At 41.4% G+C, this 25,307-nt stretch overlaps 1 protein-coding gene across 2 annotated transcripts in view; it reads right to left on the minus strand.

The window, feature by feature from the left end:
- Positions 1 to 25,307, minus strand: part of MTMR14 (myotubularin related protein 14) — a 136,184-nt gene that overhangs the window by 11,278 nt on the left and 99,599 nt on the right. Inside the window, exon 18 of one of the 2 annotated variants that reach the window (XM_081945170.1) lies at positions 8,809 to 8,952. The exons of the other annotated variant lie outside the window; for it this stretch is intronic. Within the exon in view, the coding sequence (XP_081801296.1) occupies positions 8,809 to 8,952 (144 nt within the window). The remainder of the gene's footprint in view (positions 1 to 8,808; positions 8,953 to 25,307) is intronic. 2 annotated transcript variants of the gene reach the window in all.

The following is a 25,307-nucleotide window of genomic DNA, read 5'->3' on the forward strand; positions in this document are numbered from 1 at the left end:
GGGTAATCCAGAGCTTCATTGTTTTAGTATGAATGCTGCCTTCCATAAATCAAACTTTCCTAGAAGTCATTATCCTAAGGCCACCTCTGCAGAATGACAGAACAACAAAGTAGCCTTGGAATTTAATCAATTCCAATTTTACAACAGAACACAAGGATCAAAACTTGAAGCCCTTCGAGGAGGCAGCGAGGGAGAGAGAGAGAGAGAGAGAGAGAGAGAGAGAGAGAGAGAGAGAGAGAGAGAGAGAGAGAGAGAGATGCAATTATCTGAAGCAAGAACAATGCTACTCTTCCCATCTCTCAAATTTGTAAGACACAGCCGAGAGAGGTCAATGCCGCCCAGATAGATACTGAAGATACCACTCAGCTTATCCTAGCTGTGCTGAGGGTAGTGTATCTTCTGCTCACATTATAGACCGAGCCAATTTTTTTTTAATTAGCTTCTTCAAGAGTAAGAGTATTATGGTCTGTTAATTTCTTCTTGAAAGATTTTCCTAACTCAGATTCATCCATTCTTCATTACAACGAAGCACTTCAGCACGGCAAGCCTCTCAAGAGGATAGCAACTGGAACTACCTACTACCCAGACCAGTGGTCGGCAAGCCGCGGCTCGCGAGCCACAAGCGGCTCTTTACACATTTTAATGCGGCTCTTCTGTGTGCCGGATTATTATCCTCCCTAATCATTGTGGATCGAAAAGAAAAAAGGGAAAGGGGCGCTTGTTTTGAAGCGCCCGCTCCCCTCTCTCGGGCACTTCAAAACAAGCACCCCTTTCCCTTTTTTCTTTTCGATCCACAATGATTAGGGAGGATCCTGAAGTCGGGCGGGGACGAGAAGCGAGGAGGCGTGATCAGGCGGCGTGATCGGCTAATTTGCTACAGCCCGTCCGGCTCCCCGGTTAGATTTTTGCTGGGAGGGGGTGGGGGGGGGAAGCTCCTTGGCCTCCGTCTCTTTTTCTCCCTCCTCGCTTCTTGGGGCTCCACCAATGGGGGAGCAAGGCCCGCCCAGCGCCAGGCTTTGGGCTAACACAGAGGTCTGCAAAGTTGGCTGTTTTAAGACTGGTGGACTTCAATTCTCAGAATTCTGGGAGTTGAAGTCCACCAGTCTTAAGAGCCAATTTTGCAGAACCCTGGGCTAATATGATTGATGCCCTTGGTGGACTTCAATTCTGGGAGTTCTGGGAGTTGAAGTCCACAAGTCTTCAAGCTGTCAGGTTTGAAGACCCTGGGTTTTTTTTTTTCTAAAGGGTTGGGGGTGCGAGGGTCTTGCAACTTGACAGCTTTAAGACTTGCATGCTTCAATGCCAGAGTTCCTGAGCCAACATGACTGGAGGAGGAATTCTGGGAGTTGAAGTCCACAAGTCTTAAGGCTGTCAGGTTTGAAGACCCCTGGGTTTTTTTCTAAAGGGTTAGGGGTGCAAGGGTCTTGCAACTTGACAGCTTTAAGACTTGCATGCTTCAAATGCCAGAGTTTATTGAAACTAAAAACAGTGTACCATCCTATGTATTTTCGGTTTTAAAAATGTGGCTCTCAAAATAAATTTCAATCGTGGTTTTGGCGAGATTTGGCTCAGTTGAAAAAAAAGGTTGCCCACCACTGACCCAGACTATCCCTTCTATTAGTAGGGTACAATATGCTTGGGTACCAAAGCTGCAATGGCACACACGTGTTTTGATCCCCCTTGGTCCTATGTTTCAATGAACCCCTTAGGCGAACAGAAACTGAAATAATCATCTGTTCTGACCCCACCACCAACACACACACTCCGAGCCACAGATAAGTTACCGGATTTATTTACAGACAGAACAGGTCCTTGGCAGCAATCCAACACAAATAAGCCTTCATAACAACTCGGCACTGACAAACACTGGCAGCAAACCAGCCTGCCACGCTGACAAGACTGTTCTCCCACATTAGTTCATGCGTTGACTTCTGCAAAAGGGCGTGTGCACAAGCAGTCCTTTTATAGTCTGGAGAGGAGTCTAATTATCATCAGCTGAGCGCAATTACCTCTTTTAACTGCACAATTGCTCCTGACGCCTATTAGCACGCCGGTAACGAGCATCCAACAACTCACTGCTGATGTTTGACTCACTGTCCCTTGTCTCCTCCCCACTGCTCCAAGGCATAACATCTGGAGCACCCTCCCTTTGGCTTTCACCACTGCTCCATGCCTCAGGTGCCTCCTGGTGGCCAACCAGCCTCTCTGATCCCTGCTCGGAGTCAGAACCCTGTCCAGGGTCCTCCACATCCTCCAGAGCCAACCCATAGGGACCCTCGCTATCGGAGTCTGGTGGCAGCTCCAACGGCTCCTGCTGGGCCACAACAATCATCTATATGGTTAAAAATTAAATGTAACATCTTTCTGCAAAATTGAATGCATACTTACTATTATTTAGGTGCAATAGTTAAGCTACATTAAGACACTTCATTCGGAACAAATAATAACTTCCAAGCATTTCCTGTCACCATCTAAGAATCCTATTGCTTTTTGGGGGGGAATTTCCCCTCTGTTCTTCCTTGCCTAATTCTTCCAGATCGAAAGATTTTCTTATGTCACTTTGCGTTCAAAGCACGACTGGGACCTTTCAGTCCTGTTCACGTCTGGGAACTGTGAAGGCCATTCGAACCTTCATGTTTGGAGATACCTTTCAGATTATTCTTTTGCTGAAATACCCAACGTCTTTTCAGCTTTAATGTCTACACTGGCCATAGGGATAGGAGTTTCTTAAGATATGCTGATATTTAGATGAGTCTATTCATCCTTTCAACCTCATGGTATTTCCTGGGCCACTGGCTGCCACTGTTGTGGCCCGCCAGCGGAGCTGGCATCAGAGTCGGACAGTGAGGAGGTTGGGGAGGAACATGGGCCAGTCCTGGAGCCTGGGGAAGGCTCTGATGAGGGCTCTGAGTCGGAGGCACAGATGGTGCCAAGACAGTTCTCAGCTGCCTTCGGAGCTAGACAGCAGTGAGGCAGAGGAACAGCTGGAGCCTGTTCCCAGTGTGCGCATGCACAGAGCTGCCAGAAAAAAAAGAACAGCTAAGAAATCAGGGGCGACTTGGGAGTAAAGCCACAATTGGACAGTGAATGGCCCTCCCATAGGAAATAAAAGAGAAGCAAAAGGGGAGGGAGCTTTTTCAGGAAACAATTTGTTCGTTCGTTCATTCATTCATTTCAGGAGTGTGAAGATCTGTCCATGAATCTCAGAGACTCTGTGCCAAGTCTTTCCTTGCATAGCACTGTGTTTGGGAAATATTTACATGGCAGCTTTCCAAGCTAGATAAGGTCCATGGTCATAACTTCACCTTTGAAAGACTGTTTACCAGGCCTTTGCTGAATGTGAATGAGAGGAATTCACATTCGTTTAATAAAAGGGATTTTGTGGGGACCAGGAATCTGCTTCGTGCTTTTTGGGGAAGCCTGGGTCACAACAGCCACACAACCTCAAAGTATAATACAACTAACTCCATGCCCAACAACTGACAAATGCTTCATCCTTTTTTTCCTGCAAGAATATTGAACATGGCTAAGGGCAATACTATTGTTTCATCAATCCAATCATTTTATTCTAAAACATTTCAGGCTTATCAAAGTTTGGATAGAGAAGGTTAATTGTGGGTCAGGGTTGGATTGTGGGGTCCTTGCTGCTCTCTGAGCTCGGTTGGTTGCTGCAGACGTTTCATTATCAAAAGGGTAATGAAAGGGCATTATAGCAGCATTCCAGTATTTGAGAGGCTGTCACAAGGAGGTGGGGGTTAATTTATTTTCCAAAGCACCCAGAGGGCAGGACAAGAAACAATGAATGGAAACGAATCAAGGAGAGAAGCAACCTGGAATTAAAGAGAAACTTCCTAACAGGGAGGACAACTAACAAGTGGAATGGCTTGCCTTCAGAAATTGTGGGTGCTTTATCACTGGAGGTTTTTAAAAAGAGACTGGACATCCACTGTATCAGTCTGATTTGGTCATAGAGCCTCCTGCTTGAGCTGGGGGTTGGACTAGATCATCTGCAAGGTCCCTTCCAGCTCTATTCTGATTGGTGGTAACTTCATTGGTACAAGGCTTTATCAAGATTGTCTTCTGCATGCTTTTAGGTGATTCTGTTTATGATGAAGTTGGAGAGGAAGTTTCCTTCTCAAACCTGTCCTATGTAGATCATTGTACTGTATAGGTAATGCTGCAAAATGTGGGCTTGTTGATATCTATTCCAACATCAGCCAGTTTTTCGGAGTCACTTGTGCGCGGTTTTGCAGATATGGCCAGTTTGGGAGCAGTTCTAGCCGATATTTTTCTTGATGTTCTACGTATTGCCTTGATTTCAGCAGTTCCACACAACTCCCGTTTCCTAAACACGCTTCTCTCCCTGAGACTGCTAGCTGAAACATTTAGATATTTTTCTTATAATCACCCCCTATTTGTAAGAGTGAGTTCCTTCATTTTCAAACAGCTACTTTAGGGAAACTCACAGTAGTAGGTAATAGACAGAACAGCAATTGCAAACTGAGGAGTCAGAGGTTTTTGAGAATTTGTGGCTCTCCTATGGAACTGTCATTGTTTTTGGCTAATAACAGGCTTAATAAACCAGTCACCTTTTTGGGACTTCTCAAGAAGTTTAAAAAATAGCACCAAATCAACTGGAAGGGTGACCAACAATTGTAGTTCTCATAGTCACCATTTTCTTATTTTGAATCTATAAATGGCACACAAATAGTGTTTATGCATTCAAATTTGCAGAAAGATGCTATGTTTTTCTTTGTTCTACCTATAGATTATGTTAGCTTCTACTTACCCAGGGCAAGTTTGTCACGAAAGCGACTGCCTGCGAAGGGTCCTGGATTGGGGCAGAAAGGTGAAAGTGGAAGCAGGATGCTCCGTCCCATATTTGGGTAGACCAGGTTGCCCTGATAGACTGGTCTCACTGAAAAAACACTTACTTACCTAGGGATTTTAGGTGATTTGCAATTTACAACCATCCGTTTAGTGATTGTCAGAAGTTACAATGCACTGAAAAAAATGACTTAAGACTATTTTGCACACTTACAACCACTTGCAGCATCCCCGTGGTCAGGTGATCATAATTCGGATGCTTGGCAACTGACTCATATTTATGACAGTTGCTGTATCCCAAGGTCACGCGATCCTCACCTTTTGCGATCTTCTGACAAGCAAAGTCAATGGGGAATGGTATAGATTCACTTAACAACCAGGTTATGGACTTCACAACTGCAGAGGTACACTTAACAACTGTGGCAAGAAAGGTCGTGAAATGGGGCAGAGCTTCACTTCACGGCGGTCTCGTTTAGCAAGAGAGATTTTGGGCTCCTCAATGGTGGTCCTAAGTCGAGGACTCCCTGTGATTGAAATATAACACTTGAGAATGAGGCCCAAGTTTTTGCATGCAGTTGTAGAATGGCGGATCAAGGACGATAGGGCATACGTAAGAGGTTCTGCAGCAATTTCAAATTGTATCTTTGCACAATTCCATGGAGGGGACAGGAATTGCAGTATGAGGAAAAAAGGGCTGTGATTAAACTAATGCTGGTAAGATGCTGCAAATGTAGACGGTGAGCAACAGTCAAGAGAGACTTAATGATGGAAGGCGGGGCTTGACGTCGCAACGACACGACATGCAATCTTGGAGCTCCAGGATTGCTGTCGATATCTCTGTTGCTGGACGATCCTTTTGGATCTAAACCGTTCTGAAGGAACGGTGATAGAGAAGAGCAGGGCCTGTTGATCTCAGGGACATCGCAAAGTCCCTGATCGATCCAGGAGAAAGCTCTTTTTGCTACAAGAGAAGCAGTCAAAATGGCTGCAGAAGGTTGGGACAGTCCCCTGAAACGGAAGAAGAACAGGAGGGACAGTGTGTCAAAATGGTGAGAAAAATCCTTATTATTAGAGAAGAGAAAACCCAAAAGACTTAGTTAAAATAAAATTGAAGACAGAAAGAAGCGGCAAATTAACTCTGGTTTAAAACTATTGTGATATCTTTTTCACTTTAATTTTGTTTGTTTTCTATGGATGGACTTTTTACAAATGCCTCTTACTTTTAAACTGGACTGGTCTTTTTTTCCCCTTCTTCCTCTATACTTCTTCCATTTTTTGTATTTGTGGATTAAAAGTTTCTTTACTCACAAGGATCAGCCGGATTGTAATCTTTAAACATTTTTTTTCTTCTGTTCCGGAGTTCGGAGTTTAGAAAGAGAGGCAAAAACAGAGGGAAAGAATGTAACACTGCCATCTAGAGGCTAGAGGCTTGGTAACATCTGATAATAAAAAGCTATTGGCTTTGTTTACTGGAATGGTCAGTGGCTATACAGGTGTTTCTTTGAAGGAAAGAGAAAGATTTGACCTGAAAAACTTTAATGAATTTGTTTGAAACCTAGCAAAAGCCTTGGATGTTTTAGTGGCAGTGTCTATAACCTGGAGAAATGGCCCAATATGAAGAAGAAAAGGGACTAACATTGCAAAGAATTATGCTAGAAATTCAAAAAGTCTTAATAATCACAGAGAGACCTGAAAAGAGACTTGAAATTATAGATCAAAATACAGAAAGTACGAAGGGAAGAGTTGAGAATACTTATAAAACAACGATGAAATTTGAGGACAGAATTCAAAAAACCACAGATACATATGAAAGTGATAAGAAAATTGTTGACACTGACAGCAAATCGAGAGTGGAGGGAAATGATAAGTGCGAAATACGGATAGGAGAGATCGATGAACTGGAACTCTATCTCAGATGTCAAAATATAGATGAAGAAAGGGGAGAAAATTTGGCAGAAACAATGAGAGTAATTTCGGCAGAAGCACCAGCGATAACAAAAGTCAAGCTGATGAAAGGAACAGATAGAGGGTTTCAAATCTTTATAAGATATGCAATGAATAACAAGTTGTCAAGAGAAGTCCACATAAGACTTATCAAGAAAACAGAATACAGATTCTACAAATGGCAAGAGATATTGGACTGCACTATTTCTGGAAGGATACAGGATGATGAAATGAAATGTCATAATAAAATTCAGTTAAATGTATTTAAATTTTGAGTACTATGTATAAGACAAAGTAATAATAGCTATAGCCAAATAAATGATTAATAATGATAATAAAGCATTTACATATACTAGATTGATAATATGATGGAGATGATGTTGAAAAACCTTTTCATAAAAGATAAACAATTCTATATAGAATAGAATATAAAGATGTAATATCATTGGATGATTTCAGGATGATGTAATGAAATGCCGTAATATAAATTTACTTCAAATTTAACATGTTTCATATAAAAAGGATGTAATAATAGCTATGCTTAATGGATGTTTAACAATTATAACAATTTGTATACATGTATATTGAATTGATGATACTAATAATGGAAAAAACATGGAATTGAAAAACAATAGAGAATGTTATCAATGCTAAAATAATAGAATGATTTAGAGTAGGATATAAAAACTCTTTATTATTGGATATATTGAAGATGATATAATGAAACATTATAATATAAATGGATACATATTTAGAATACCTTGTTTAAAATGGAGCAACAATAGGGATTAGCAAACAAATGAAGTATAATAATAATGTATACAAATATATTTGATTGACAATATGTGATTTTTGATAAAGCTCAAGTGATGACTATGGAAAGGGCGCAGAAAGACCTTGTAACCAATCGACACACTGTATGCAGTTGAAGAGGTTTTTATGTTATATGTCTTGTGTGTTTGTGTTTGTTTGTAAATAAAAACGTTATTTAAAAAAAAAAGAGGCTTAATGATGATGGGCAGGTAAAGCACAAAGCCTAGCCTGTGATTGGTGTTACAGATGGTTTTTCTCAAATGCATTTTCCAAGCATCTATTAGCACGTGGATGACTATTTGCAAAGGGGGATGAGTGGCTAGGTTGCCCTCTAAAGAGGCAAGAACAGGTCATCTCATAACACCCATCCTGACCTGTCACTTAGAACATTACCTTTTAAAATGAGATGCATTTAGTATGGATATGTGTATTCCCCGACCCCTTTTGGAGCACAATGGCTGCAACAATTCTTGGCCAGAATACATAGGATTGGATTGTAAGAATAGTTGAAGGAAAGATGATTCAACTGACTGCTTATTTCTTTTGCTGACTTTGTGAAGGGCACTGGAAAGAGAAGAGAAGAGAATCCCTATGCCTAAGAAGAGATACCTTAGAAAATAATCCAAGGGAATACTTTGGCTCGAAGATGCAGCTTTAAACAAATTAAATCCTGAAATGAGGCTCGCAATCTCAAGGGCTACACGAAAGACGTTAATAACGAGGAAGGCTAGGTTAAATAAGAAGCCCATGCTGAAAATAAATGGGTAAGAGCAGTTGGTTGTGTGCCCCTAATGGGGCTTGGGGGTGGGGCACAGAATTTGAATTGGACAGGTATGATCCAGGCATCCAAGGTCTACTACTTACGCAACTCTTTGTACACACACACACACAAAATATTTTGATGGATGTAAAAGTCCACAGGTATTTGAAGATCATGTGAGCTACGTATATTTGGCCCCGGGACTTCAGGAAAAGCCAATCTGATTGCCAGCCAAGCTATCACTTTCCTAGGCATGGATTTGTAAGAAACCCTTACCCTATGACCAACGAGCCAGCAAGCCTAGATCGACTGTATCAGTCTTGACCGGTAAGTGGCTCCTGAGGATCTTAGGAAGACGCCTTATTCTGGACCGGTTCTTTTAATTCTAGGATGCCGGGGGCTGAACCAGAGGCCTCCAAACATGCAAAGCGGGGTCCTTCCATTCACAGATCTCAAGCACTTACAAGGAACTGTTAGGGAGCTCATCTGGGAAGCTGCAAAGAGAGGAGGAGTCAGTCTGCTCCTGTATACTGCCGCTCCCTGTTACCATCTGCCAGCTGCCAAAGTCGGTGGAGATGGAGGATCCGGGAAGGGAAGGGTCAGTTGATCTGAAGCAGAGAGAGAGATGATGCAAATCAGTGGCTTCGTTCAGGTCTTCTGCTAAGAAAAGGTTCCCTGGCGGGGTTTTTTTTTTTTTTTTAGCACCTTAAAAAGTTACACGGCAACACAAATGGTCAACGGGGGGGCATGAAAAAAAAAGAAGAAGAAGATACGGAGGACCACAGAGCCCATGAAGGTTCCCTCTAAGAGTGAAAGACATGCCAAAGTAAAAGTGCTCTCTAGTTCAAAGCAGGTGAATTGAGCCAAACCAGGCAGTGATTATCTTGGAGCTGCAAGATCCAATAGCCATCATGCTTAAGAGCCCAAGAAACGGATGCTGTGTCTCTACAAGTGCATACCCCACACCGGGTCCCCCCAACGCTCATGTTCTGTAGGGCACAAACTGAGCTTTTTCCGGCCCTTCCCAGCCAGAGGAGAGCTCCCCAACCTGAAGCCACTTTCCCAATTTTCTGGGAAACAACAGCCCTTTCCCAGACAGGATTTGGATTGCAAAAGCAGGCATCGGAGTAGGTGGAAAGCAAAAAAAAAAAAAAAAAAAAAGAATTTAAGGGTAAGAAGGTGATTTGGTGGCAGCAAAGAGGAAAATTCTTCAGAGTGTGCGGATCTTCGTCTTCTTCTTTCAACAAGATACTTTTCAAATCTGTCACCTACGTTCTTCCTGTTGTTCCAGAAGGCAGAGCTGGTTGGTATACCGTGTTAGTATTAAATCATAATACAAGCCGGGCAATTTGGATGAAGGAAAGCCAAAAGAAACACAGAAGCATTGATTCTGCAATAGCAAGCTCACAAGGAGAGCATTTAAAAAAAAAACAAAAAACCTTCAGAATATTTATTTCAATTGGAGCCCACAAACCTGATTTATAGTAATATTGGATGCCTTACCTGAAAGGTCATTTGTATGTACAAGGAACAATCCTGATGAATAATTTCAAAAGGCAACTATAGTACAGATAAACTATTGGTCTTCAATTATTAAGAGGTGCCGCCTTCACACAACTCCCTTTGCTATCCTACAATATTGCCATAAAGGTAAAGGTTCCCCTTGCACATATGTGCTAGTCGTTCCCAACTCTAGGGGCGGTGCTCATCTCTGTTTCAAAGCCGAAGAGCCAGAGATGTCCCAATGGTGACATGGCTGTCATGACTAAACGCCGAAGGCGCACGGAACGCTGTTACCTTCCCATCAAAGGTGGTCCCTATTTTTCTACTTGCATTTTTACATGCTTTAGAACTGCTAGGTTGGCAGAAGCTGGGACAAGTAACAGGAACTCACTCTGCATAGAGATTCGAACCGCTGAACTGCCGACCTTTGTGATTGACAAGCTCAGTGTCTTAGCCACTGGGCCTCCGCATCTCTTTTGTATTATATACACTATGGCTAAAATGTTAGTGTAAAACAGGCAGGAATTGCTGTAAAGGGAGTTGAGGAAATCCCTTCTGACTCTGACTTGCAAACTGTGGGAAATGCTCTGTAAAACCCACTGGTGGACATGGGTGGGATAAACAGGCTATGAGAGAGATCTTAGTGCGCCACTTTTTCTGCAGAATAAAGCTTTTGCGTACAATCTCCGCCTCAATGTGTTCAATTTGAGGCACGAGCATGTCTGGTAACGTGACTGGAGCAGGAAAGGTAACGAAAAACAAAAGTAAGTTTGAGTTCGGAAGGATCTCTTGCCTTCTTTCAACTACCGTGATCACATGATCACACGTCACAACTATGAACCAGTTGTCAAGCATCCGGGTTATGATCATGTGACCCTGGGGATGCGACAATGGTCGTAAAAGTGTGAAAAATGATCGTAAGTCACTTTTTTTCATTGCCGCTGTAACTTTGAAAGGTCCCTAAATGAGCTGCATCCCTAAATGAGTTGAGGACTACCTGAATTAACTTAGTATTTATTGACTCTTGGACTTTTATTTATTTATTTATTATTTATTTATTTTATTGAACTTATTAGTCGCCCCCTCTCCCCACAGGGACTCGGGGCGACGTACAGAGCAATAATCAAGATAGCACCATAAAATCGTGCAGAGGAGGTAAAAATAAGTCCATAAATAAGCATACTTACAAAGTTTAAAACCCCAAAAATATTAAAAACAAAATTTCCCATTGTAAAATGACCTGGGGTGGCAAGATAGTAACGTTATGCCAGGCCGGCTTGACAAAACAGGTAGGTCTTCAGCTTCATACGGAAGGAGCGAAGATCGGTTGTTGTCCGGATGTCTGGGGGGAGGTCATTCCAAAGGGTAGGGCCCACCACAGAGAAGGCCCTACTCCTGGGCACCGTCCCCAGGCACTCTCTAGAGGACGGCACCCGGAGTAGCCCCTCCCTGTGTGAGCGAGTGGGTCGCAGGGATGTATGGGGCAGGACGCGATCCCGCAGGTAACTAGGCCCTGTGCCATGGAGCGCTTTGAAGATGGTAACCAGTACCTTGAAGCGCACCCGGTAGGCCACAGGAAGCCAGTGCAGCTCGCGCAGGATAGGTGTTATATGGGAGAATCTCGATCTCCCCATAATAACCCGCGCGGCTGCATTCTGGACCAACTGCAGTCTCCGGGCGCACCTCAAGGGGAGCCCCATGTAGAGAGCGTTACAGTAGTCCAGGCGGGACGTCACCAGCGCGTGAGTGACTGTGCGCAAGGCCTCCCGGTCCAAAAGGGGCCGCAACTGGCGCACGAGGCGAACCTGGAGGAACGCCCCCCTTGCCACGGTCGCCACGTGATCTTCTAAGGTCAGCCGATCGTCAAGGAGGACGCCCAAGTTGCGCGCCCCTTCCACCGGGGCTAATTGCTCATCCCCGATGGTCAGCGATGGAATATGCTGATTGAATCGGGAAGCCGGGAACCACAGCCACTCTGTCTTGGAGGGGTTGAGCCTGAGCCTGCTGTCATCCATCCAGACCCGTACGGCTTCAAGACATCGGGTCATCACTTCGACAGCCTCGTTGGGGTGGTTTGGGGTGGAAATGTACAACTGAGTATCATCAGCGTACAGATGGTAACTCACCCCAAAACCACGGATGATCTCGCCCAGCGGCTTCATATATATGTTGAACAAGAGAGGCGAGAGAATCGACCCCTGTAGGACCCCACAAATGAGGGGCCTTGCGGTCGACCTCTGCTCCCCCGTCAACACACATTGCGTCCGGCCAGAGAGGTAGGAGTGGAACCACCGTAGCACGGTGCCTCCAATCCCCAACCCCTCCAGCCGGCGCAATAGGATACCATGGTCGATGGTATCGAAGGCCGCCGAGAGATCTAATAGAACAAGGATGGAGGAACAACCCTCATCCTTTGCCCTCCAGAGATCATCCACCAACGCGACCAAGGCCGTCTCCGTGCTGTGACCGAGTCGGAAGCCGGACTGGCGCGGGTCTAGATAATCATCTTCCTCCAGGTGACGCGGAAACTGCTGAGCCACCACACTCTCAACAACCTTTGCTAAAAAAGGAAGGTTGGAGACAGGACGATAATTTGCTAGTTCCTTTGGGTCCAGAGAAGGCTTCTTGAGCAGGGGCCTGACCACCGCCTCTTTCAGGGCGGCCGGCATCCGGCCCTCCCCCAACGAAGCGTTCACCAGCCCCAGTAGCCAGCCTCGTGAGCCCTCCCAGGAGGCCAGCACCAACCAGGAGGGACACGGGTCCAGTAAACATGTGGTGGCCCGCAGTCGCCCGCGCAACCTGTCCTTTTCAAAGTTTATTTATTTATTTATTTATTTGTTTGTTTAGATTTATCAGTCGCCCCCTCTCCGCAAAGGGACTCGGGGCGACGTACAATTAAATCAAAAATACAAGTGTGGCATGGAGGAGGTGACATCAATATTTAACAGTCAAATACAAGTGAGAGCCACTAGGTTAAAATAAATAGCAATAAATTAAAACAGTTAAGACAATTTAAAAACCCCAAAATTTACGTTTAAGATATTAAAATATTAAAATTGCCAGGGAGGTTAGAAGGTTCTAGTTAAGCCAGGCCGGCTAGTTGGAACAGGTGGGTCTTGAGTTTCGTGCGGAAGGAGCGGAGATCGGTCATTGTCCTGATATCTGGGGGGAGGTTATTCCAGAGGGCTGGGCCCATCACAGAGAAGGCCCTACTCCTGGGCGCCGCCCTCTGACCCTGCCTGGTGGACGGCACCCGGAGGAGTCCCTCTCTGTGAGAGCGAATTGGTTGCAGGGATGTTATAGCTTACAAATGAGCATAAAAAGCTTTTCAATTTTCCCCCCCGACGACTTATCCAAAAACATAACTGATGGGGCTTAGGTAACAGATCGCATGCAATTTGGCATAACGGCTAATGGGATATTTCCCTGAAATTCTCCATCCCAAGTCTCAAGTTCTCAATCTCCCAAGTCTCTGAATCCAGAACACTGAATCTCCACGTAGGCACTGTGACTAATAGTAACAAAGGTCAGTTATCAGATGGCATCCATTCTGACTTAATACATGCTAAGACCAGGAATCGGTTGGCAGCCTTTTCCCTTGGATTTTTCCAAGGATAATTCCAGAGGAGAAGTGGATTTGTCTATAAAGGAAAAAAAAAACCTATGCCCAGAGGGAAAAAGGGACCTTAATACAATACAATACAATAGCAGAGCTGGAAGGGACCTTGGAGGTCTTCTAGTCCAACCCCCTGCCTAGGCAGGAAACCCTATACTGTTTCAGACAGATGGCTATCCAACATCTTCTTAAAGACTTCCAGTGTTGGGGCATTCACAACTTCTGGAGGCAAGCTGTTCCACTGATTAATTGTTCTAACTGTCAGGAAGTTTCTCCTCAGTTCTAAGTTGCTTCTCTCCTTGATTAGTTTCCACCCATTGCTTCTTGTTCTGTCCTCAGGTGCCTTGGAGAATAGTTTGACTCCCTCTTCTTTGTGGCAACCCCTGAGATATTGGAACACTGCTATCATGTCTCCCCTAGTCCTTCTTTCTCTTAAGCTAGACATACCCAGTTCCTGCAACCGTTCTTCATATGTTTTAGTCTCCAGTCCCCTAATCATCTTTGTTGCTCTTCTCTGCACTCTTTCTAGAGTCTCCACATCTTTTCGACATCGTGGTGACCAAAACTGAATGCAGAATTCCAAGTGTGGCCTTACCTTCACAGTCAACTTCGGCTAACTTACAAGAGAATTTGTTCGTCTTAATTTTTATTGTCTGTAATTATAAACTTTAATCAAACTACTATTAAAAAAAACACAAGAAAATATGCAAATGCAATTGCAAAGACTGTGGTCTACCTAATGAAGAAATGCTTCTTGGAAGAATGAAAACTGGCTGTGTATAAGAGCCTATTCCTGCCCACTATGTTACATGGAAGTGAGAGAACAGAAGGAGAAATATACCAGTACGCTGAATGCACTAGCCATGGGGCATTTGAGAAGTGAATGTTGTCAAACAAGAAGAGGACAGGTTCAAGAATGCAGAGTTGCTGAATTAAGATAGATCCAATTTAAAAATAAGTGGCCAATATAAAAGATCTGTGCACACATGTTCGCTATTGCTTTATTTGTAGCGTTAATAAAATTTTGGGGGAAAGAGGGAAGAAAAGGCATGTGTCAGGCCTCGAAGCCATCTTGGGCATTGGATCTTCAGGCCTGCCACATTTAGTCTGTGGGAAACTGGGAGGGGGGAATTGTATGGAGCTGGGGAGATATATAGTCATAACAACATTCCTTTCTCTAAGAGTCAAGGACATTCTGCTTTGCACCTGGAGGGGCGTGACTGGGAGGCATCTCCGGGTGGGACAGTGCTTTGATTGGACCATGTGGGCAGGGACTTGAACTTTCAATTGGGTGGGGAAAACCTGGAAGCTTTCAGATTCGGGTTTTCCCAGATGTGTCAACATAACATCTCTAATAAAACGGAGCTTTGAGGAACTTCAAGCCTCGGAGTCTTCTTTCGTTGGGGGTGTTACTTGGAACCCTGACATTATATCTGGAAGCCCACTTCCCTCTGCTTTGAAGAGGTTTATGTAAGAGCTCTGAAATCTGCGCTTCCCTTGAAGAGAAGGAAAGCCGGCAAAATCTTGCTTACAAGGAGCTGCTTAACAGAAGTGAAAAGTATGTAAAGGAATGCGGACAGAGAAAGTGGAGGGAAACATTAAGCAGCTATTAAAAAGGACGTTTTGGGAAAACAGAAAGCTCAATGAAGAAACTTAAAATGCAGCCCAATCCGCCTAGATTGTGTTGGGTATAAAATGAAATAAAGCATGGGGGCCTCTGGCAGCCTTTCAAGAGTCTGTTACTACCCCAGCGGCATTAAAGTACATTGCAAGACTCCTAATGGTTCCGCTTTCCTGGCCTTGCCCGCCTCAAATGGTTGACAGCGGGGCAGCATTGTGGGAGAATCGGCTGAACAAGGAAACCTGCGTGTTGGGGGAAACTGATGGACTAGATGGGGTCAGGCGTTAATGGCTCCCGGAAGCAACCAGCACAAGGTTTCTTTCATTGAAGTCATAGCAACCGTCTCCTCCTCGTGCAAGGGTAGAGGGCCTTGCTGATTGTTACAACAAGATCATTTTGGGAGCAGAGGAAAGAGCAGTGGCAAATGGCCCAACCCAAAGCAGAGAAGAATTATTCAGTGACTGGGGACAGCACTCATGTCCTGAGACTGAGATACTGAGATAAGAGAAATGGAGGTCGGGAGGGAGGATTAGTTAGGAAGGTTGCAAGCAGCCAAGAGGTCTTCTGCAATAGGCATGGTAGAAAAGACTGTTTCATCTGAGAGAAATTACCTCAGAAGGAGTTAGCCACAGGTATATAGTTCCCTTGATTGTCAGTGGTCTAGATCAGGGTTTCCCAACCATGCCTATTTTAAGATGTGTGGACTTCAACTCCCAGAATTCCTCAGCCAACGTGGCAGACCTGTGGCTGGGGAATTCTGGGAGATGAAGTCCACACATCTTAAAGGAGGCAAGGTTGGGAAAAGTTAATCTGGACTGTCCACCTTATAGCAAAATAACAAGAACAAAATAATGGGGCAGGAATAAAGGGACAGAACGGGACTTAAGAGCTGTAGATAAGAGTAATGTCATTCTTCATCATATATATAAATGTATATTGCTCCAGGCATAATCAAACTTTCCCAAAAATCTGGGGCTTCCCCTTGTTTTACATTCTGACAGAGTTCACACCAGAGAGCTTTGCAATCAAGGAGTCCAATTAAGAACTATAATTTGTAAAGTCAAAGAAAAGCCAGTGGAATGCAAGAAATGGAAAACAAAGAGGATAATGCTGGTTTCTTGATCAGCAAATCAAAAGGAAGAGAAATGCCCAAAATCTGGCTCGTGCACTGAACACAGCCAAAGATGAACAACAAAAGGCCTTAGCCAAAATAGATTCAATTGCAAGATTTTACTACTGTCATGCCTTGCTGTATTTCGTTCCAGCTGTGGTGCTCAGACTATGGAATCTAATATCTGAGTAAGTGCTTTTCATGAAAAAGGAAGGTTACAACAAGTTTCTAGTCCATACCATTTTACAGAAGAATTGAAGAAATAACATTGAGAAAAGGAGAAATTGAGAAGATTGTCCTTGAGACAAGCTTGAAGTGCCCAGTTCATCTTCCTAGAATTAGGTTGTCTGGTTTCTTGCCCACGCACAAATTACTGTAAGGGCTCATCTTAAGGGTATAAGAAATCAGCATTCTGGTTCTCAGAATACTTGTTCAAATGCTTCTGGGAAGCCACATGTAACATGTGTGAGCAACAGCATCTTCCATTCATGTACCACAACAACGGGCATTAAGAGATAATAAGTATTCTTAATGACTAGCAGCCACTGATTATACACAGTACATTTTGTCTAACTTCCTTTGTCAAGCTATCCAAGTTGAACTCAAACTATAATAATGGAGAGCAGCAAATCTCTAGTAATAGGATTGAGAAGGATATGTCAGAGTGGAACTGAAATAAAAGTTGATGAAAAGGAAATCACAAATCCTGTGAAAATGGGGGGAAATGGTAAAGCTGCAGAAATAGAGGATACAATTGGTGGAAATGTTTAAATATGGATGTGGTATGCATATGGAGCAACTGTAAGACTTGTGTGTGCGTGTCTGTGTCTGTGTGATAGAGATGAGGGGAGAGAGGGGGGGAGATTAGAAAAATGTGGTGCAAAGATCACATAATTCATAATTGCAAAACAACAGGAGCATTACAGGTAATCCTCATTTAGTGACCACAACTGAGATTGGCAATTCTGTCACTAAGCAGGCAGGGAGATTAAGTGAGGCACAGGAGAGAATGCCTACAGAAATCACTTTCCTGTGGTATAATGCTTTATTTTGATTTTTTTTAAAAATTAACTAAACTAAAGGAAAAGACCACATATATTCATCCTGCAAACGTATTTTAATATTGGGCACACTAAAGAACATTTTTGAACAATGAACTGGGAAATTAATTTGATAGGGTCTATGCTTATTGATAGATGGTGTCTAAAATATTTTATGGAAGAGGAATAACTTTTACCAGACAAGGCTACGGCTGATTTGAAAATGGATTTAGAAAAATTAGTTAATGGAATATAGAAAAAGATGATACATTGGATATATAAATGAAAGCATAGGTCTTATTAATGAAAAAGGATATGTCATACAAATAACAAACCGAAAGAGTAACTTGGATAATCTCCCTATATTAGATTTACAAAAGAGGCTTGTTAAAGTTTTGAAGAATTTTGTGAGAAGGCACAAAGGAAAAAATGAAAAGGAATCAATTTTCTATAACAATTTTTGAAGGGATTAAAGATTATGATTGCTAGAAGTAAAAGGAAGAAATATAGTGTTTGATCAAGGTTAAAATACATATGTTCTCTCTGGCAACTCTGAACAGATTTTTACTGACACCAGGATTGAAATGATATTGCTTTATGGATTTGTTTATAGTTAAGAAGAGATGGTATATATAAGGAAAAAATGAGTGCTTGTTGTATTTTAAGAGAAGGTGGTAAGTTACTAAAAAAAATTATATTTGCTGTGATGAAGGTGGGAAGTCACTTCTTTATACAGGTAGTCGTTGACTTACAACACTTCACTTAGTGACTGCTCAAAATTACAACGGCAATGAAAAAAGTGAGTTATGACAATTTTTCAGTTACTTTGAAGCATCCCCATGGTCACGTGGTCAAAATTCAGACACTTGGCAACTGGTTCATACTTATGACCGTTGCTGTGTCCCAAGGTCATTTGATCTTCTTTGACAACCTTCTGACAAGCAAAGTCAATGGGGAATCCAGATTCATTTAACAACTGGGTTACTAACTTATCAGCTGCAGCTTTAGTTAGCTAAAATCTCAGCAAATACCTCCCCAAAATGTTGGGAATGTGAATCAATACACGGAACATATTACCACTTATAGTGGACGTGAGAAGGCTAAATTTTTTTGGAAAAGGATCAAAAATTGGCTAGAGGCAATAACAGGAATCAAAATAGATTGGAAACCCGAAGTTTTTTCACTAGGAATAATGACTAAAAAATATAAAAAAGAAATCCAGTATTTAATTTTACATATAATTACGGCGGTGAGACTTGCCTTTGTTTAAAAATGGAAAAACAAATTAATTCCAATTAATAAGAAAGATGATGGACTGTGCCGAAATGGATAAATTAACAAAAGAAATCCAGGGAAAAGAAGCAACAGAATACTACCAGATATGGGATAAATGGTATAGGTGGATGGAGGAAAGAAACAAGGATCAATGAAGGAAGCCAATAAAGCCCAAAAATAGTAGTTAAGGACAATTAAGATATATATATGCACTCAAGGGAGTTTAAATTTACTAGAGGTAATCAGCCAATATAGCAGACAGAAGAGTAAAATAAGAGGGTTAAGAATGGTGAAATGCAAATGAAATATACTAGAAGGGGAAAGAATATAAGGAGAACAGTATCGATTGGCAATTGCTATTAGAAAGAACAGGAAGTTCCTGTTCGTATCGTATTGTGTAAATGTGGTGTATGTCTAAGTTTTTTGTGTGTGTATTTTGCATGTTTGTAAATAAATAAAAAATTATTTTAAAAAAACTTATCAGCTGCAGTGATTCACTTAACAACCGAGGCAAGAAAGGTCATAAAATGGGGCAAAACTCACTTAACAAATGTCTCACTTAATGACAGAAATTGTAGGGCTCAATTGCAGTAGTAAGTCGAAGACTTTCTGTATATTTCTTTTTTTTTTCTGTGTTTTCCTTTCTTTTCTGCACTATTTTTTATTCTATTTTCCCCCCCAGTATGTCTTAATTTTTATTGTCTGTAATTGCAAACTTTAATCAAACTATACTATTTAAAAAAAACAAGAAAACATGCAAATGCAATTGCAAAGACTGTGGTCTATCTAATGAAGAAATGCTTCTTGGAAGAATGGAATCCTGCCCACTATGCTACATGGAAGTGAGCGAACAGAAGGAGAAATATACCAGTACGCTGAATGCACTAGCCATGGGGCATTTGAGAAGTGAATGTTGTAAAACAAGAGGAGACAGGTTCAAGAATGCAGAGTTGCTGAATTAACATAGAACCAATTTAAAAATAAGTGGCCAATATAAAATAAGTTATGATAACATGGGTGGATTATTTTTGAGAATGAAGTGGCGTTTTTTTTTTTTTAAATGACTGGGTCAATAGAATGGAAATTTGTGAATGTCATGGTTGGATGGAGATGATGATGAGATGCTCCAAAAGTACAAAGACAATTTGCATGATGTGATGGTTGAAGGTGGTACAGCAAGGGTGTAGAAAAGCACGGCCACTCCCATTCTAAAACACCTGGTTACACCCCGACAGCACCTCCTTAATTTATAAGCATGTTTTCCTGCATCACACAGCTACTATAAAATGCTGATAGAAGAGAATATCTGTAGCACAGGGTTGAACTGGGGGGTCCTTGGTGCTCTTTAAGCTTTCTTGTAGAAGTTTCATTACCCAATTAGGTAAAGGTAAAGTTCCTGACTCTAGGGGGCAGTGCTCATCTCCGTTTCAAAGCCGAAGAGCCAGCGCTGTCCGACGACGTCTCTGTGGTCATGTGGCCTGCATGATTTAATGCCGAAGGCGCACAGAACACCGTTACCTTCCCACCAAAGGTGGTCCCTATTTTTCTACTTGCATTTTTACATGCTTCGAACTGCTAGGTTGGCAAAAGCTGGGACAAGTAATGGGACCTCACTCCATTACGTGGCGCTAGGGATTCGAACTGCCAAACTGCTGACCTTTCTGATCGACAAGCTCAGCATCTTAGCCACTGAGCCACCGTGTCCCATTACCCAACTAGTTAACATCTTAAAGCCACTAACATATAAACAAGAGAGCAAATCCCACCCACCCCCTCTAGCACTGATGATGTTAAGCGATTGGGTAAAAAAAAAATGTCTGCAAGAAAGAAAGAAAAAACCAGCTCAAAGAAAACCATAAAATCCCAGGAAAAGGCTTTTTAAAGGAAGTATTGAAAGGTGCTCACACTTTTTTTCACCTTTGTGATACTGGATCCCCAAAGCATTGCATATTTGTAGGAAGTAGATGAAAGACAAGACAAATTTCACTTGAGTGATCTGAAGCTGAAAGTTTTCAATTCATTAATAAAAAGTCGGGACTCTCTTTTAGCAGCAGGTATGTGTATGATACCAGGCGAAATTCATTGGTTTTCTTCAAACATTTCCATCTGAACTTGAAGGCGTTAAATTGTTAATAAACCTTAGAATAAGCTTTTTCCATCGGTACTTGCTTCATCTCCTCAGACTCCTTTCCTAGTTTTCTGTATCAGCTCAAGCACAGGTAGCTGACCTACATCTTCCGTAAGGAAGACATCTGTTGTCTGATTAATCAAAGGATTAATTCAGTTTTCTACTGCCTTCCATTAGTATTCCCATGTCATTCAGCTGCTCAACCATCTCCCAAGCCAGCTCCCTGCTCTGATTTAAGGATTTTGTGTGCTGGATTTAGCTTCATTAGCAATATGTTCCTTTATAAAATCTCTCTGTATCCCTTATTTGTTTATTTGTTTATTATTATTAAAGAAAGTTGCATATCTTTTGCTTGTACTCCTTCTTGTCCTTTGGGCATGCTTTAAAGGCCATTTACTATAGAGCAAATTTTTTTTCCTCCCAAACTCAATAACTTCAAGATGTGTAGACTTCAACTCCCAGAATTCCTGATGCTGGCTAAGGAATTCTGGGAGTTGAAGTCCATAGGCCTAAAGAAACATTGTCACAGAACAATTCTGGAGATGTGTTCCTATTCTCTTCACCTAACCTGTGAGCAGAGCTGGGATTCACTTACCTTCCCTACCAGTTCACAAATGTGAGCGCCCGCGCACTGCCTTGTCTGTACATGCGCAGAACTCGTGCATTATGTTGGGGTGGGTGGGCGGAGTCTCCCGTAACTGTCGCTACCAGTTCGCCTGAACCGGAGAGAACTGGCTGAATACCACCTCTGCCTGCGAGTTTCTTACAAGCGCTTGACTATTCAGCCTGCAGTAGAGAATGTTACGCTGGAAACCCTTTAAGGTTGATCTAGCAAGGTTCTTCCTGAACTGGGGATCATTTCTATTTACAGCTTCTTTCCTACAACTGCAAAGCACATATGTCCTTGCTGAATACATTCTGCTGAGATATGATGCTGTGGTGTACTCCTCTCCTTTTCTTTTTTGCTGGCCCTTTCTTTTTAAATCAGGTTATTTCTCCAAGATAAATAAAAAATGTGTTGGAATTCTTCAAGTTTTCTAGCTTGAATTATGTATATCAGTACAGTGCTCACTACCAAAAAGGAGTTCAGAGCCATTCATTTCTCATGCCATGTCCTAGGCATCTCTCCAGATTCACTGTTATCTGTTTTGGATATCTTAAAAAAACAATACTAATGATATGATATATGATATATATATATATGATTATAAGGCTCAGTTGCTAAGCTGCTGAGCTTGTTGATCAGAAAGGTTGGCAGTTCAGTAGTTCAAATCCCTAGTGCTGAATAACAGAGTGAGCTCCCATTACTTGTCCCAGCTTCTGCCAACCTAGCAGTTCGGAAGCATATAAAAATGCAAGTAGAAAAAATAGGAACCACCTTTGGTGGGAAAGTAACAGCGTTCCGTGCACCTTCAGCATTTAGTCATGCCGGCCACATGACCACAGAGACGTCTTTGGACAGCCCTGGCTCTTCGGCTTTGAAACGGAGATGATTACCGCCCCCTAGAGTCAGGAACGACTAGCACATATGTGTGAGGGGTACCTTTACCTTTACATATATATGATGTTAGTACCTCCTTGATATGATCAGAATAATAGGATTTGGAAGGGACCTTGGAGGTCTTCTAGTCCAACCCTCTTCTCAGGCAGGATACCCTATACCATTTCAGACAAATGGATATCCAACATCTTTTTAAAAACTTCCAGTGTTGGAGCATTCCCAACTTCTGGAGGCAAATTGTTCCACTGATTAATTGTTCTAACTGTCATTGAATTTCTCCTTCATTCTAGGTTGCTTCTCTCCTTGATTAGTTTCCATCCATGGTGTCTTGGATGGAAACACCTATTTTACCAGTCTGTGGAATCACAACCACAACTTTAACTTGGGATTTCATCGAACATTTCCAGGGGCCTTCAAGAAATCTCCCATGGAGGAGAAGCCGAAGTCGCAACGACATGATGTGTGATCTTCAAGCCGGTGACAAAAAATCCAGCCATTTGGCTGATGAAGTCGGGGCGGCTCCAAAATGGAAGGATATGGAAAGAGAAGGTGTTTCCAACTGGTGAGGAATTTTTACCATTTTAAAAGTGACTGCCTATAAAAAACTTAAAATAAATTCAAATTGGAGAACAGAAGAAATAAGCGGCAGAATTAAATTTGGAATAGTTTTTGACAGTGAGTTATCTTTTTTTTAAATGCTATCTTCACGGATGGAATTTATGTAAGACTTATAAAACGAATGGATTAAGCCTTCTTCTATTTTTCTTTTTTTCATTACTCTTTGTAACCTATGGTTTAAAATTCTCCTCTTTCATTACTGTGGGTGTTTTTCTAACTCATTTAAGAATTGGACTTTCTTTTCAACTTGAAATACAAAAGACATTTTTTTAAAAATTGCAACATTGTAACAATAACACTTCGGAGGCTAGAGTTTTGTGTATTGGAAACGAAACACTTTATTTTCTTTCACTAATTATCTTGGCTTGGCACTTCAAGGTCTTACTGCTTGTTTATAGAGAGTGATAAGAAGAAAAGCACACAGATGTTCCTTTGAAGTATTTCTAACCAGACAAAGGTGAAAATAAAACGTTATTGTGAATCTATGCTTAATCTTGTTAAAATCTTCTAAGCTAGAATAGCAGTGTTTATTAGTTGGAAATAATGGTGCAATTTCAACAGGAGAAAGAAGTTTTAAGTCTGCAAAAGTTATTCTCAGAAATACAGAAATTATCAAATATACGTGAGAGGATAGAGAAGAAGTTGGATGACTTAGTGCATTTAACAGTAAAATATGACGGAGAAGATGTTCATCAGGTGGATAAAGTGGCGGTTAAAATCCAAAAAATTGAAGAGGAAAATGAATATAAAGAAATTAAAATTGCTGATATTTATGGTGATTGTTTTGTCTTTGAAAATGGAAAGAGTGGAATACTGAAAGAGGAATTAAATGGAGGGGAAACCTACCCCAGATGGCAAGATACAGAAGAAGAAAAAATAAAAGAATTTATAGATTTAAAGAGAGAAATCTTATCAGCAATAGTTTTGATAACACCACCGACAATCAAAGATAAGCTGATTAAGGAAACAGAAGAAGGGCATCGAAATTACACGAGAGATTTTATAAGCAAAGAGTTGCTAAGAGGAGTCCATAAAAAGTTGATTAAAGAGATGATTAGAGGACTGATACCACAAATAGCAGAAAATATGAGACTGTTTTGCTACTGGAACGATACAGGTTGATAGATGGAAGAGCATAATTTAAAACTAGTTAAACTTAGTGAAATTTAGTGATAATAGATATAGTTAAACAAATAATTGATAATGATAATAATGTATACAATATGTAGGGTCATGATAAACAATAATGGGATATGAATATTGAATGATACCCATGAAAGGAAGATTAAAAATTATTTTCGATTATATATAAAGGTTAATAAAAAAAGAACTGTTAGATATAGTTAAGTTTTGAATATTAGGGGAAAAATGTTATGATACAGGATATAGTTAAATAAAGGAGGGATAATGATAATAATGTATATATAGGTATGGGTACAACATAAGGCAATTGGATGTAAATTACAAATAATGATTTGGAAAGAAGGATTAGAAAATGTTGTTATTGAATATTATGGATGTTTTGCTAGAATAGGACATAAGGATTTAGTGTTATTGGAGGATTTTAGAAATAGTAAATGAAATGCCAGTATGTGGTTATGTATTAAATCTTGGTATATTCTATGATGAAGGACGTTTAAACAATTATAGTCAAATGAAAATGGAGGTATGATGATGGTAACATGTATAAATATCTGAGTTTAAAATACTTGAGTTAATATGAATTATGTTTGTTGACTGTGGAAGAGATGCACGTAAGCTTTTTTGTAACCAACTGATACACTTTCTACAGTTTGTAAAGGAGGACGTGTTGTGTTTGTCTTGAAAACTAAAAAAACACCTTTTTTAAAAAAAGAAAACCTCCCATATTAATTGTAGGATTGCGCAATGCTTTGGATTCCATATGCAAAAAACACTTCGGAGTGCGTGGAACTATTGAACGCAGCATCTCTCTGAAAAACAACTTCAAGTGTCTGGGTCTCATCTTGAGATCACACAACAACTGCAGAAGGCAGCCGTGTAATCCCAGGAAAGAAGGACCTGCTTTGAGATGTTGCAGACAGCTATGTAGTTAAATCATATTTACGTAAGTGTTTGAGATGTTCTCTTTGAACACAGCGCTGCAACAATCCCAGCAAGACTGAACTTTACAAAAAAAAGACAACTATTTTTTTTTAAAGAATAGAATAGAATTATTTATTGGCCAAGTGTGATTGGACACACAAGGAATTTGTCTTTGGTGCACATGCTCTGTGTTCATAAGGAGAATAAAATACATTCATTAAGAATGTATTCCAATATCTCAGGGGTTGCCACAAAGAAGAGGGAGTCAAACTATTCTCCAAGGCACCTGAGGGTAGAACGAGAAGCAATGGGTGGAAACTAATCAAGGAGAGAAACAACTTAGAACTGAGGAGAAATTTCCTGACAGTTAGAACAATTAATCAGTGGAACAGCTTGCCTCCAGAAGTTGTGAATGCCCCAACACTGGAAGTCTTTAAGAAGATGTTGGATAGCCATTTGTCTGAAATGGTATAGGGTTTCCTGCCT

Source organism: Natrix helvetica, assembly GCF_964273705.1.
Source record: "Natrix helvetica genome assembly, chromosome: 1".
Taxonomy (NCBI): Eukaryota; Metazoa; Chordata; class Lepidosauria; order Squamata; family Natricidae; genus Natrix; species Natrix helvetica.